The sequence below is a fragment of the Neolamprologus multifasciatus genome, chromosome 3 (genome assembly GCF_963576455.1).
Source record: "Neolamprologus multifasciatus chromosome 3, fNeoMul1.2, whole genome shotgun sequence".
In the NCBI taxonomy this organism is placed as follows: domain Eukaryota; kingdom Metazoa; phylum Chordata; class Actinopteri; order Cichliformes; family Cichlidae; genus Neolamprologus; species Neolamprologus multifasciatus.
Window position 1 is genome coordinate 3,864,211 of NC_140441.1, and position 14,438 is coordinate 3,878,648.

The 14,438-nt window shown below is 39.8% G+C and overlaps 1 protein-coding gene across 2 annotated transcripts; it reads left to right on the forward strand.

Moving 5' to 3' along the window:
* The first annotated feature begins 1,895 nt into the window (after positions 1 to 1,895).
* Positions 1,896 to 9,475, forward strand: LOC146521122 (putative C-type lectin domain family 20 member A). Of its 2 annotated transcripts, XM_085154706.1 has the most exons (4): positions 1,896 to 2,050; positions 7,967 to 8,350; positions 8,444 to 8,788; positions 8,874 to 9,475. In XM_085154706.1, the coding sequence occupies exons 1-4, from the start codon at positions 2,011 to 2,013 to the stop codon at positions 9,158 to 9,160; spliced, it is 1,056 nt and encodes a 351-aa protein (XP_085010832.1). In that variant the 5' UTR covers positions 1,896 to 2,010; the 3' UTR covers positions 9,161 to 9,475. The 2 variants fall into 2 exon arrangements, with proteins under 2 accessions (XP_085010832.1, XP_085010831.1); XM_085154705.1 differs by lacking the exon at positions 1,896 to 2,050 and having other exon boundaries at positions 4,137 to 8,350.
* The last annotated feature ends 4,963 nt before the right edge of the window (positions 9,476 to 14,438 follow it).

Below are 14,438 nucleotides of genomic sequence, written 5' to 3' on the forward strand. Positions count from 1 at the left end.
TGTAAATAAAGAATATAAATATATAAATGATTGTTTATTGGCACCAAATTTATTCAGCAGCAGGACAACAACCCAAAACCCAAAGCCAAAGTCATTAAGAACTATCTTCAGCGTAAAGAAGAACAAGAAGTACTGGAAGTAATGGTATGGCCCCCACAAGTCTATAACTGAGGCTCTAGAAACTATCAAACCAGTAAATGAATTAAATACATTTATATGGTGCCAGTTTACAAGAGCAGTCATGTTCAGTTGCTTTCGATTATTAAAGCTTTAATCTTACCCATGTAGTACTAATAAGTAATAAGGTGGACCATCATTCCCTTGCTGCTCCCCCTTTGGGGCGAACTTTCCTGGTTCAATCCTAACAACCATTTCTTATTCCAGTCACCAGCTCGTGCCTCTGATTCTTTTCACCTTCGTGATTGTGATCAAGCTTCCTGTTTCTTACTCCATTTCCTTGCATCCTGCTCTGTTAGTAGCTCGGCCTTCTCGTCTGTCTTCAGGTGAATCTCCTGGAAAAATGACTGAAAATTCTTCCCTAGATTCCTGTCCTCCTGTGGATTATCAACTCAATTCTCTGTAGCTCTTACCCGAGTACTCAACATGATCAGGCCATTAATGCACCAAAACAGGAAACAAAGCAACAGCTTCAAATGTTCTGCGACTTTTCTCACCTGCATGTTTCCATAAAATTAATGATAGGACAGAACAAGACTAGCAGGTGACTATCAATGATGTCAGTACATTTCCCCTTTCATAGTTTAAATATGAAAAATTCAAAATCAAAATAAGTATATGGTTCACCCAAATCTTACTGAAAAGCACAGAGTCGCTGCTTTCAGTTTTTCAGGTTTTACAGATGTTGTTTCCTGTCTAAAGCCAGCGATTGGTTAGGATTTAGAGGCCTAAGCATTCCCATCCCTTAGGTTCACTAACACACTGAATCATGGAGACACAGACTCTACAATCCTTCCTCACTTGTTCCTCCTAACAACTATGTCTGTTCCGAGAACCACGTCTGAGCTTATTTGCTTTTTTTCATATTTAACAGCTGATTTTCCTAATGATTTGCATGTTGGTGAAGCAGAATCATTTTAGCGTAACCTTGTGTTTGTTTCTTTAATCACTGAGGCACGTCATTTACAGAATTCCTGGTTTTTAAAAAGCACAGGTATGGTCACATGGCCAAAAATACCACAATATTTAGTTGTGGGAGTGACACCACTTCCAGAACTACATGTAGTTGTTTTATTGTCAATAAACATCTTTGAAACATGAGCATTATAAAATGCCTTGAAACATGTTAGATAAAAGTGTAACACTTTGGTGCCACTGCAAAAACATTTGATGACTGTATAGACTCAGAAAACTTGTTGCCTCAAAGGTTTTATAGAACATACCTGCATGTCCACGTGTTACCTTTCTGAAAATTACAGATAGGCCCACTTGAAGATATCAAACATTTACATGTACAGTATTCAGTTTGAAGCATTAAATTGAAACATTTTCATGTTTAACAATTTTTCGTAAGATCTCCAATTAGAGAAGCTAAGGGGATAATCAATAAACTGGTCAGACCTCAGAACATACAATAATAGTTTAGATAAAAGTGTGTTTCTACAGAGAGGTCACTCCCTTCTGGTTTCCTCATTTGACAGTTAAATATATGAAAAGAACAAACAAAGACCTTCTTAAAAGTCAGCTTCAGTCAACAGAGGAGAAGATAAGCTGTCAGGTAAGATATGCATCATTAATTCTAAAGTTATATTCTTGGATATGTTTATATTATATCCATTATTCTAAAATTTAGAAATGATGATTTAAACCATTTTCAAGACATGATAGTTTTGGAATATTTAAAAATTATTGAATAGAATTATTTCTGATATGAATATAAACTATATACTTAGCAAATTATTAGACTGGAGACAAGAAACTTTAAATAATAAACACTATCAATAATAATTACAGTACAATAATAATCATGATGACTATCTATTATACAGAAGAATGGAAGAAACCTGTTTACTGCTCATCCTGCTGCTCTCAGGTCAGTAATATTAATATCTTAAACATGTGAAATGTAGCCTATAAACACACAGAGAAAGACTGATGTCATTTGGGTAATCAAATTACATGTACAGTTTCTTTTATTAACACATCAACCACAAGAACAGTTAGAAAATCTTTATCTCCTCCTACCACAACACCTGCATTAATGTAAAATTATCTTCCTTTGTTAATACTTGTATATATATATATATATATATATATATATATATATATATATATATATATATATATATATATAATAATTTCCATACTGGATGTGCCCTGAGTTAACACTTGCTAATAACAGCGCCATTACAAACTGCTGGGCTTAGACAAAGGAGGAGGACAGGGGAAGATGTGTAAATAGTGAGAGGTAAAGGCTGAGAGTAAGGATTTTAAATTTAGGGACTATGACTGTGAAGGGAAAGAACTGGCTGATATGCTTCAGAGAATGAAGGTACCTACATTGGTACTGGTATTAAATAAGTTAGGTATGTAAACTTAAACTTAAACTTGTAAACTGTAAACTTAGAGGTGAAAAGGAACGCAGTTTGTCCATTACTTCAGCTACAATGAAAAAGACACAAAGCTGGAGTTTTTCTGTGTTTGCTGCACAGCTGCCTCTTCTTCTCTCATTCTCTCCTGTTTCTACTTCAATCATAAAAACTGATCAATGATCAGCTGATCGGCTTTTCTCTCTTGTTTGTTTATCGCCCGCTTTGCGCCAGAAAGAGGAAACCAGCGGAGGTCACGTTAAACAACAGCAGCATGTTTAAGCTTGATCAGCTGTTGTTAGAATTTATTTAATATTAGTTTCTAGTATCAGCTGATGTTTGCTGGAGCCACAACTGTAAAAGCTGCTGGTCATGATATCGGTTTGGTTATCTGGTGAGAGGGAAACATGAAGATGAAACCAGGAGATGTCCTTACTGAATCATCAGAGCTGAACAGGTGATGGAGAAACAGGTTTACTTTTTAGGTGACATGAATGAGTTGAAGGGAAGTTATGAACTGTTTCTGAGAGACAAATAACAAATAACACCAACTAGAAGGTTGCCGGTTCGAGCCCTGGCTCGGACACTGTCGGTATTATGTCCGTGGTCAAGACACTTCACCTACCGCCTATTGGCAATGGCCAGAGGGGCCGATGGTGCGATATGGCAACCTCCCCTCTGTCAGTCTGTCCCAGGGCGTACAATCCATTATTAATTAAACCAACTGTTAACTGTATATATCTGTACATTTACGTATTATGATTCATATTGCCACATTCATTGACCTTGTTTATAGGTAATTTCATTGTTTGATCATGTTAAAATGTTCATAATTTAATGTCTAAAAGCAATTGGAAAAGGCAGAATCCCATGTGAAATTAGCGCAACAAACTCTTTTTTCATTACTGAAAATTACCGTATTTTCATGAGAAAGCTATTTTCTGTTATTTTACGGTAGTATTTTGGCGCCCCAGCTGCTGGAATATTACTGTTTTTTTAGGATTTTTTTTCCTATTTATAGATAATTTAATTGGTTAATCACATTAACATGTTCCTAATTTAATGTTTAAAATCACATGAAAAGGCAAGATCCATCCATTTGCTTCCGCTTATCCTTTTCAGGGTCGCGGGAGGCGCTGGAGCCTATCCCAGCTGTCATAGGACGAGAGGCAGGGTACACCCTGGACAGGTCGCCAGTCTGTCACAGGGCTAACACACAGGGACAGACAACCATTCGCACTCACATTCATTCGCACATTCACACCTAGTGACAATTTGGATTATCCAATTAACCTATCCCCACAAGCTGCATGTCTTTGGAAAGGCAAGATCCCATGTAAAATTAGCACAACAAACTGTATTGTCATTACTGGAAACAACCGTATTTTTATGAGGAAGTTATTTTCTGTTATTTTACGGTAGTATTTTGGCGCCGCAGCTGCCAGAATATTACCGTTTTTTTAAGATTTTTTTTACAGTGTAGGGCATTAACAGGGAAAGGGGGGCACAAGGAAATACTTTTCTTTCTTATTCTCATTTAAAATGTCTAGCTTTTAAAAAATAATTATCTGAATCTTATAACAAACAGTGTTTGTTTTCATTCAAAGGCTTGATGATTTTTCTTATAATGGTGGGCCGGTCTCTAGTCAAAATGCCCGGGCCGATTTTTTGTCCCAGTCCAGCCCTGTATGCAGCTCATCTGCAGTCTGGTGTTACCTACATCTTCCTATTCGGAAGGCAGAATTTCCGAGTTCTGAGTACAATCGAAGCACCACGACTGCAGTTTTTGTGTTGGATGTAAAAAGCGCACATGACGCTGTGTCGTAGGCTAGAATCATGGCAGCGATCAACAACGGTCCAGGCGTGGGGTTTCTCTCGTGGAAATATGCACCTTATCTTTTCCTTTCTATTGGTAGGTGGCACAGTGCACTTGTGGCAAGTAAGCAAGCTAGAAGACTGGCAAAGTTATGGAAGCAACACATTAACAAGAGAGTAAAAACAAAGTTACTTTCCCTAGTAACTAGTTACTTTGAAAGTAACGAGTAACTTGAAGTAACTGAGTTACTTTTGATAGAAGTAACTAGTAATGTAACTAAGTTACTAATTTAAAGTAACTTACCCAACACTGCTTTTTAAGGAATCAAACTCAAAGCAAGGTCAGTACTTCCACGCTTTAAACGCTGCACGCTCATACTCTCTCCCGCACTCGATATATTATCCATTGTTGATCTACACGCAGCTGTTGTCACGAACGTTGCACTCGCTTACGTCATTGTCATGAGACACTCTCACAAGAAAATCACAGTTTTAGTAACGCAGTAATGCAGCATGCTTACGGGTAAGTAACAGTAATCTAATAACGTTTTTGCATTAGTAATCCCTTACTTTACTCGTTACTTGAAAACGTAATCGTAACACGTTACTGCCCATCTCTGGTCCTGATTACAGTTTTTCTCAGTTGGTTTGTTGCTTTTCTCACATAACTATTAATATTTGCACAGCGGTTAGTGTATTTCTCAAAACAATTGGTGCAAACTGCAAAACCCAGTGGATAACATGTAAAAACAGGTCACTTGCTCAAAATCTTTAATCCATTCCTCAAAAGCAAGTATTCATGTCAACGAAACTGCCAGTGTCATCAAAATGATGAGTTTTGACATCTTTATGAAAAAGATAGTCAAATGGCTTTGTCATTTTTTCATTATGACAGTTTACAGTATTCTCTCAGTGTTTTCCAATGCCAAAAGGTCATCACCTGAAAATGCTCAAGACAGAAATGTACACTTTTTGTACAGCTAATTACAGTAAAATCCACAGTACAGTTAGACATTCCTGTAGTTAGTTGAGTAAGTGAGTTTAAGACAGTGAATACGTATGTTTCACATTTTTACTGTGTAGGCTGTATGTAATTCTACAACATTGTGTCATAAAAAATCATAAAAAAAAACCTTTTGGTAGAGCTGTGCACAAATGTGAACAATATAACAGTACATATTGTAACTGAATATACGCAAATCATTCTGGCACATCCAGACATTCCTGTCTGTCTGGCCACATAATTTCATCTACATCAAAACAGATATCATCCCTTGCAATGCAACAAGGAAAGTATCTCCTGGAGTGGCGAATCCACCCTCTGCATGACTCTGTGATGTCGTCTCATGCTGCATCCATGGCTGCTAGCAGGGCCATTTTTGCATGTGAATGTCGGTCATAAACCTTCCACCTCCAGGCAGAGAAAATCTCCTCTATTGGATTAAGAAACGGGGAGCAGGGAGGGAGATGTTAAACCAGCATTATGTCATGCACTGCAAACCACTTTATGACCAGATGTGAGTGGTGAAAGCGGACATTATCCCACACAACAACGTACTTGTTGAGTTGACCTCCACCCCTCTCATTCTCAGGGTCTATGTCCCTGTAAAGAGTGTCTAAAAAAGTCAAGAGATGCTGTGTATTGTATGGACCAAAAAGGGGAACATCGGTGAGGATGCCATTGTCTGAGATGGCTGCATACATTGTAACATTCCCACCGCACCGGTCTAGGACATCAGTGGTTGCTCTTTGTCCAATGTGATTTTTTCCACGACTTCTGCCTTTGGCCAGGTTGAAACCCACCTCATCAACATATGTGAATGTGTGCAGTGGTTCCCTGGCTTCCAGCTACTTTTACACATTTTAGAGAGAGAGAGAGAGAGAGAGAGAGAGAGAGAGAGAGAAAGACAGAAAGACAGAAATGTAACAACTTTTCCTGTGTAACATAATGCATTTTGTATGTTCTGTGAATATATGTACAGAATTGCTAGTCTATTGCTAAGCATAAAACTACACAAAGTAAAACAGTTTACAGTGCTGAACATTAGAGTATACATAGAAGGCATGTTTAACCCGTACATACTGGTGACCGATCTCCTTCACTCTTTAACTTTTCCGTTCAAATGGCACTTTGTACAATTATTTCATGCACATTACTTTTCTCTTGAGAACTCTGTCCATTGTTACACATGACACAGATGCAGTATTGCCAAATACACCATTATCCTCTATCCTCTTTGGATTTCTTTCAACTTTATTGCATTGTTTGCAATCACCATTGCACAAATGGCTTCCTCTTGCTGCGGGGTAAAAGGGGGCCGTCTTCCACCTCTGCAAGGTTGCTGTTCAATCCTTTGTGGTGCAGATTACAGTAAAATTACAGTAATGCACACTAAACATGAGATATTATGAGATGTTGGATTACTGTCCCATACATACCTGTTCTCCCTATGAAATGTTTGAATGATTGAATTCACAGTGGTTCTTCCGACATTTGGTTGCGCCCTCTGACCAGCCTCATCCATTGTGAGGCTGTGATTGACAACATGGTCAAAAAATGTTGCCCTAATTTTATTAGGAATCTGCCTAATGTATTTGGCATCTTCTCCCTCTTTCCCTGTTTTGTCCCCCCTGCATCCTCACTCCTCTTCCACGATGCTGAACTTCCATTTCTTCATCACAGAATTCTAGAAATGGTGCACACAATGTCCTGCTCAGTTCAGATATGCTCGCCAATTGAGGGTCATGGGATTGATCCATGAGTGACTGTGAACAACTGGCTTGTCATTGGTTACAACTAATACTTTATACACCTCCTCATTAGTAGCAGTCTATTCACCAAGTTAGAGACTCAAGAGTCTGGATTAGTGTATTGGAGCACAGTGTCCTGTTTAATTTTTTGCTCTTTAGTTTCACTTTTGTTGCAATAACTGGACTACATGAAGTTTCTCATTGTTAGTGTTTTAGATGTGAATGTTAACCAAGCAGGTATTGGAAGAATAAGAAAAGATTGGACCCAGAAGCAGACTTCACGGAGGCGAAAGCGTAAACTCAAAAGCAGCTTTATTGCTGCCTCAAAAGAAAAACAATACAAAAATGATACTGAGATAATATGAACTAAACTCATGGAGAGGCACACAGGGAAGAAGCACACAGCATGAGGGATGACACAACAACAAACAGGGGATGACAGAGGACTAAAATACATGACTTAGTAATCAGGAAATGGGAGACAGAAGGGAAACACAGCTGGAACTAACTAGTGATGAGATGGGGAACAGAGGCTGAGCATAGAGCAGAAATGTCAAAATAAAACAGGAAGTACACGACTGACAGAGACCCACACTAGACAAATGGTTTGAACCAAGAAATGTAATAAACCAAACATCATACAAATGAAAGGACAGAAATCTATTAAAAATGTAATTAGTAAAAGTAAAATACTTGAAAAAAATCTACAGAAGTACTAAATAAAGCATTTATACATTGTTATTTCTTGCCTCTGGTTAGGTTGCAAACAGTATAACTATTTAAAGGGGTTAAATTTTTAAGTCTTTTTCCAATGATTCTTCTAACATTTTCCATTTTCCACAATAAAATTTTAGGAGGACTTTCCACTCTTCCTCCCCACTCCAGAGAATACCACTTTGTGAACCACAAAATGACCTGGACTGAAGCTCAGAGTTACTGCAGAGAACACTTCACTGACTTGGTCACCATCTACAACAGCAACATCAACCAACTGCTTTTCTCAATGTCACCAAGGATCAATGATTGGGCTTGGATAGGGCTCTATGATGATCGTTACAGCTGGAAGTGGTCCATGGAGGGAAAACTTTTTTATGTTGGCAGTACACATGAATTTTTGATCTGGGCTAACGGCCAACCAGACTGTGCATATGCAAAAGAATACTGTGTGGCTCTTCAGGGACAAACACAGATGAATGATAGACCCTGTGGAGATTCTTACCCTTTCCTGTGTTACAATGGTAGGAAAAAGATTTGTTGGCATAGTTGTCCTACAATTTTATGAGAATCATAATGTGTGTCTCAAAATGAATCCTTTGTTGAATCTTTTACAGCCAGCAGTACAAGTTACATTTTAGTGAAGGAGAGCCGCTCCTGGTCAGCGGCTCAGTCGTACTGCAGGACATACCACACAGACCTGACCAGTATAAGAAGCAAAGAGGAGAAATCCAACATCACGCTCACTTTGAATGGATCAGGGGTTCAGTATGTGTGGATTGGTCTCTACAGGGATCCCTGGGCCTTCTGGTCTGACAACACAACCTCCACATTCACTAACTGGGACTCTGGTCAGCCTGATAACTACGGTTCGGTTGAATACTGTGGAAATTTGCATTTAATGTCAGGGAAATTGAATGATGGCAACTGTGGCATCAAAATCTCTTTTTTCTGTTTCAAAGGTGAGGTCCAGAATGCAAACACTGTAAGATCCTGTCATCATGTAAAACACTAATGTTTGTGTTTTTATATGTGGTTCATTTTTAGCAGTGACAAAGCAAACAGTGCTGAAAATGACGCTTCAGTCAGAGGCAGACATGCACAGCACAGAGATCCAGCAGCAGGTTTCACAGCAGGTCAGCAGTTCAGTCACAAACACAAACTTGACACAAGTTCAAACTATGCTTCATGTTTTTCATCATCTGCACATTTTGTCCAGCTGTCAGGCCTCATGCTGTCAAAAGGACTTACAGACTTCAGGATTCGTTGGAGGAAAGTCCAGAGTTACCGTGACGACCATGACGTCTGACTGGACTGAACTACTTCATGTGTGAAGTTAATAACATGCTGTGCTGAGCTGTCTCATCCTTTAAATCTTTCAATATTTCAGAGTGTAAAGTTCCACCAACAGCTCATTTGTTCAGCTGCAGTTGTAGTTTGGTAGAAATTCTTTAATCAGAGGTCCACTCACTAGTTTTCCTGATAGGCTCTAGTCTCTTGATTTGTTTTGCAGCATCTCTTTCAACACTTTAGACACTGTTCTTCTGTGGACGTCACTGCACAGTCTGTGCGCAGTTTATTAGGATCCATAGTTGTGTTTCATTGTGACAGCAACCTCTGCTGACTTACACAGATGATGGAGAAGAAAGTGGGGGGGGCCATCTGCTGCGACCGGTTGGGGTGAGAGAAGGAAAACAGGATAAAGACATGCTGTGGAAGAGAGACAGAGATTAAACAACTGATTGAACAATTAACAGCTATCAATGAGACCATAACAGTCCCAAACCTTACCTGATATAAATGTGGATCATCGTTTTCAATGGAGTGCAGTTGCAAAGCATGCTGGATGTCCTCGTATCTGACACTTTAATTTGACTGTCACTTTGGAGGCACAGACAAAGTCACAGTCACTCTAGTAAGAACTGCAGGTGGTGGGTAAAGTTTGTGCTGGTGTTTCCATAGTTACTGTTGTGATCTTAGTTTTGACTTGTATTTTCGCCTGTGTTGACATGTTTGTCTACTTTTGTTTTTGTAGCTTTCAGCTTTCTTCATGATATATTTGAAAAGGTTTTAATGTGTTCTGTGGTTTCATTCATGTTTTTGTGTGTTACAAATAATACACAGCTATTTGGGTTGAAAATGATGAATCCATGTAGACAGGTATAGAAAAAGTAATACAAAATGAGAAAGATATATTAAAATAGTAAGTAAACAGAACGGTCGAACCATTATTTATTGCCTTTTTGAGATTAATTTCTTATTTAATAATATCATTTGACTTCAACAAATATATATTTTGTCAATATTGACATCTTTGTTTGTGTCATTAGTTTAGCTGGAGTGAACCCATGAAAATAATTTCATTTTATTCATTTGAACTTAATTTGTGGTGTAGGTAACTTGATTGTACTTTTCTGTTAATAAATGAATTAGCCATTTGTGTGTTTTGACACTGAGTTATAAATCAAGTGAAATTGCTACAGATCCATGAAAGTAAAGCTAGTTTGACACTGAAGTGTTTTTTTGTTTCTTTAGTTTTTCATCCGTCTGTGTAAGTTTGAGGTCCATGTCAAAATCAAAGGCATTCAAATGCAAAGGGCCTTAAGTTATATCTTAGTTATGAGAATTTTCATCAGTGTTGTAGAGAAAGTAGGGCCCAAACGCGAGACTCTGGTGAAGGACAGTGGATTTATTTGTAGTGAGTGGACAGAAACAACAACTATATACAATTCCAGCACTGTGACTCTTGTGGCGATTCCCCTATGAATCCCACACAGTGTACGTGTCTATTACAGTGAAAAAGGTGACAACTCCAAAAACCCGATTCCACTCCGTGATTTTCCCTCGTGACGACGTTCCTGACTCCCGACTCCTGGTGACACAAAAACACACACAGCTCAGCAGGCAGCCTTCACTAGCGAAGCTGTTCACAAACTCACTAATCAACGGAGGTACTTAACAGGTTTGACTTAGTATAATCCCGCGGCGACTGGAGCTCCGCCACCCTCTTAAATACGACGCTTCTCATGAGGCCATCAGCTGCAGCTGGTGAAGGCTAATGAGCGGCAGGTGGGGCAGCCTCCAGTGCGGGAACACTTCCGGGTCGCCGTCCCCTCAGCGACCCCAAAACCTCCGGGAGAACACAGGGAGAAAGGACAAAGGGAGAGAGAACCACCAAAAACATAGCATACTGAAAAATATACCAAAAATACATGAGCTCTGGGTCAACAGACCCAGGCCATGACACTTCTTGATGATCTGCCGTGTGTTATGGGTCCAGTTGAGTTTCTCACTGATGTGGGTGGTGAGGAACTTGAAGGTCTTCACCCTCTCCACCTGAGTCCCGTTGTTGTGTGTTGGGGCGTGCTGGTCTTTCCTCATCCCAGGTCAATAATCAAATCTTTAGTCTACTCAGCATTTAAGGAGAGATCATTTTTCAGGCACCAGGACACCAGCTGAGCCACCTATTCCCTGTAGGCCGTCTCCTTTCCACCAGTGATCAGGCCAACGATGGTTGTGTTGTCAGCGAACTTAATGATGGAGGTGTTCCTCCAGGAGGGGACACAGTCATGAGTGAAGAGGGTGTACAGGAGTGGACTGAGCACACAGCCTTGGGGAGTCCCTGTGCTCACTATCTTTGTACCTGATGTCCTGGTACCAACTCTCTGCCTGTGAGGAAGTCTAGGACCCAGCGACAGAGGAGGGGTGTCAGTCCAAGAGGAGAGCGCTTTTCCACCAGTCTGTTTGGGATGATGGTGTTAAATTCTGAGCTGTAGTCTAAACAGCATTTGAACGTAGGTGTCCTTATTTTTGAGGTGTGAGAGGGCTGTGTAGATGGCTGCATTAACAGCATCTTCAGTAGAACGATTCTTCCAATATGCAAATTGCAGAGTGTCTAATGTGTCCAGGATGCCTTCTTTGATATGGGACATGACTATCCTCTCAAAACACTTCATTACAATAGAAGTGAGTGCAATGGGGCAATAGTAATTCAAACAGATTATGTTGTTTTTCTTGGCGAGGGACACTAGGGTGGTGGACTTGAAGCATGTGGGCACAGCTGACCGTGTGAGGGACAAATTGAAAATGCCTGTAAACACCTCAGCCAGCTCTGAAGAGCAGACCCTCAAAGCAAGGCCAGGGATGTTGTCAGGGCGGGCTGCTTTTCAGGGGTTAGTCCTCCTCAGAACCTTGCATACCTCAGCCAAAGTCAGAGTGAGTGAAGAGCTCTGTGCTACCTCTGCTGATAAAATTTCTCTGTTTTGGTTGGTGTTGAGGGTGTAAAAGCGAACATACACCTCAGGTCGTCTGGTAGCGTGTTGCAGATGACTGTGACTCTGCTGCTACTTTGCTGGAAATCAGCGATGTGTTGCAGGCCCTGCCACATGTGTTGGGATCTGGTGCTGATACAAGAGCTTGATGAATGGCCCCCTCCATATCCTAGGTAAAGTAACCGATTTTACAGGTGGGTGGAAGGATGGTAATGGGCTCAGTTGTATCTGTGTTGGTGATGAATTGATGTGACAGGCCATCTAGTTTGGTGTTGCAGGAATCTGGTAGGGTAAAAAACAACAACAACAAAAAAACAGTAAAAAAAAAAAAAAAGGAAAACTAAAAGAAACAGTGACCCAAAGGCATGACAGGCTGCAAGCCATTTGATAGCTTGGAAGATTTGCAACCCACAACACATGTTTGCACACATACTTGTCCTTTTGTATCAATATGTATATTTACCTACCTACATAACTACATTACTGCGCTTCTGTCAGTCTGCCCCAGGGCAGCTGTGGCTACAACTGTAGCCTCCACCAGTGTGTGAATGCGAGAGTGAATGAATAGTGGCATTGTAAAGCACTTTGGGTGCCTTGAAAAGCGCTATATAAATCCTTTTTTTTTTTTTTTTTTTTTTTGCCTGTCCTGTTTGTTTCTCTTGCCATCAGAATTATTGTCTAAAGGTGAGGAAAGATGCCCAACGGATTTACTTTAACAAATCGACCATCCCAGCCTTGCCATAGTGGTCTATTTGATTCACCTTTTATTGTTTATTTTATTTATTTATATTTATTTTCACTCTCTAGATACGGGACAGACTTGGATGAGGAAAAGAAAAGGGAGAAAGGAAGAGGGGGAAAAACAGTGGAGAAGAGGGATGGGGATAAAGGGCAAAAAACCAAAAACCAACTAAATAATCAGATCAAAAAATACATATATCTTCGATAGGGTACATCGCCTCGGCCCCATGCGGGCTGCGACCGGGAGACCACGTCCTATTGTGGCCAAATTCGGCCACTTCAAACAAAAGGAACATGTGAAAAGCCGCGGCAGGGAATTAAAAGGAACGGACTTCAGCGTGAACAACCAGTTCCCCAAAGAGATCCTCGCGCTATATAAACCCAATCCATTATTATTATTAAACATTTTAGGCAGGTTTAAAAAAAATGTTGTAAAGAAAGAATATAAATATATAAATGATTGTTTATTGGCAACAAATTTATTCAGCAGCAGGACAACAACCCAAAACCCAAAGCCAAAGTCATTAAGAACTATCTCCAGTGTAAAGAAAAACAAGAAGTACTGGAAGTAATGGTATGGCCCCCACATGTCTATAACTGAGGCTCTAGAAACTATCAAACCAGTAAATGAATTAAATACATTTATATGGTGCCAGTTTACAAGAGCAGTCATGTTGAGTTGCTTCGATTATTAAAGCTTTAATCTTACCCATGTAGTACTAATAAGTAATAAGGTGGACCATCTTTCCCTTGCTGCTTCCCCTTTGGGGCGAATTTTCCTGGTTCAATCCTAACAACCATTTCTTATTCCAGTCACCAGCTCGTGCCTCTGATTCTTTTCACCTTTGTGATCGTGATCAAGCTCCCTGTTTCTTACTCCATTTCCTTGCATCCTGCTCTGTTAGTAGCTCGGCCTTCTCGTCTGTCTTCAGGTGAATCTCCTGGAAAAATGACTGAAAATTCTTCCCTAGATTCCTGTCCTCTTGTGGATTATCAACTCCATTCTCTGAGTACTCAACATGATCAGGCCATTAATTCACCAAAACAGGAAACAAAGCAATAGCTTCAAATGTTCTGCGACTTTTCTCACTTGCATGTTTCCATAAAATTAATGATAGGACAGAACGAGACTAACAGGTGACTATCAATGATGTCAGTACATTTCCCCTTTCATAGTTTAAAGATGAAAAATTCAAAATCAAAATAAGTATATGGTTCACTTTTTTGTTACTGAGGCAGCAATTTCTTTGTCCTGCATGTGGAGAAATGTGCTGTTAAATCAGAAAACATGAACACATCTGTACAGGACAGGCTGATGTCATTTTATTCTTAGCGCTAGAAAAAAATGTTTAAATTTCTCCAATCTTGTCTTGTCTGTTAGGATTTAGGAACTGTGTTCACAGGCACACAGGTTTTTTCTAAGGAAGTAACAGTGCTCTCATTTTGAGAGACTTCACTACTATTAGGGTCATTACGGTAATCCCAGGCAGGGCGCCACATCCAAATCTCAGCGACAAACACAGAAAACAACACAGCAAATACAAAACAACAAAAATATGGTTAAAACAGCCCAAATGTCCAGTAAAATGTCACTTTTCTG

Bases quoted from the DNA above. Each gene is read 5' to 3' on its own strand.
- LOC146521122 (XM_085154705.1), top strand. From the start codon at position 7,924: ATGATTCTTCTAACATTTTCCATTTTCCACAATAAAATTTTAGGAGGA. The intron at 8,351-8,443 runs GTAGGAAAAAGA...AATCTTTTACAG, and splicing joins CCCTTTCCTGTGTTACAATG to CCAGCAGTACAAGTTACATT. The intron at 8,789-8,873 runs GTGAGGTCCAGA...GTTCATTTTTAG, and splicing joins CTCTTTTTTCTGTTTCAAAG to CAGTGACAAAGCAAACAGTG.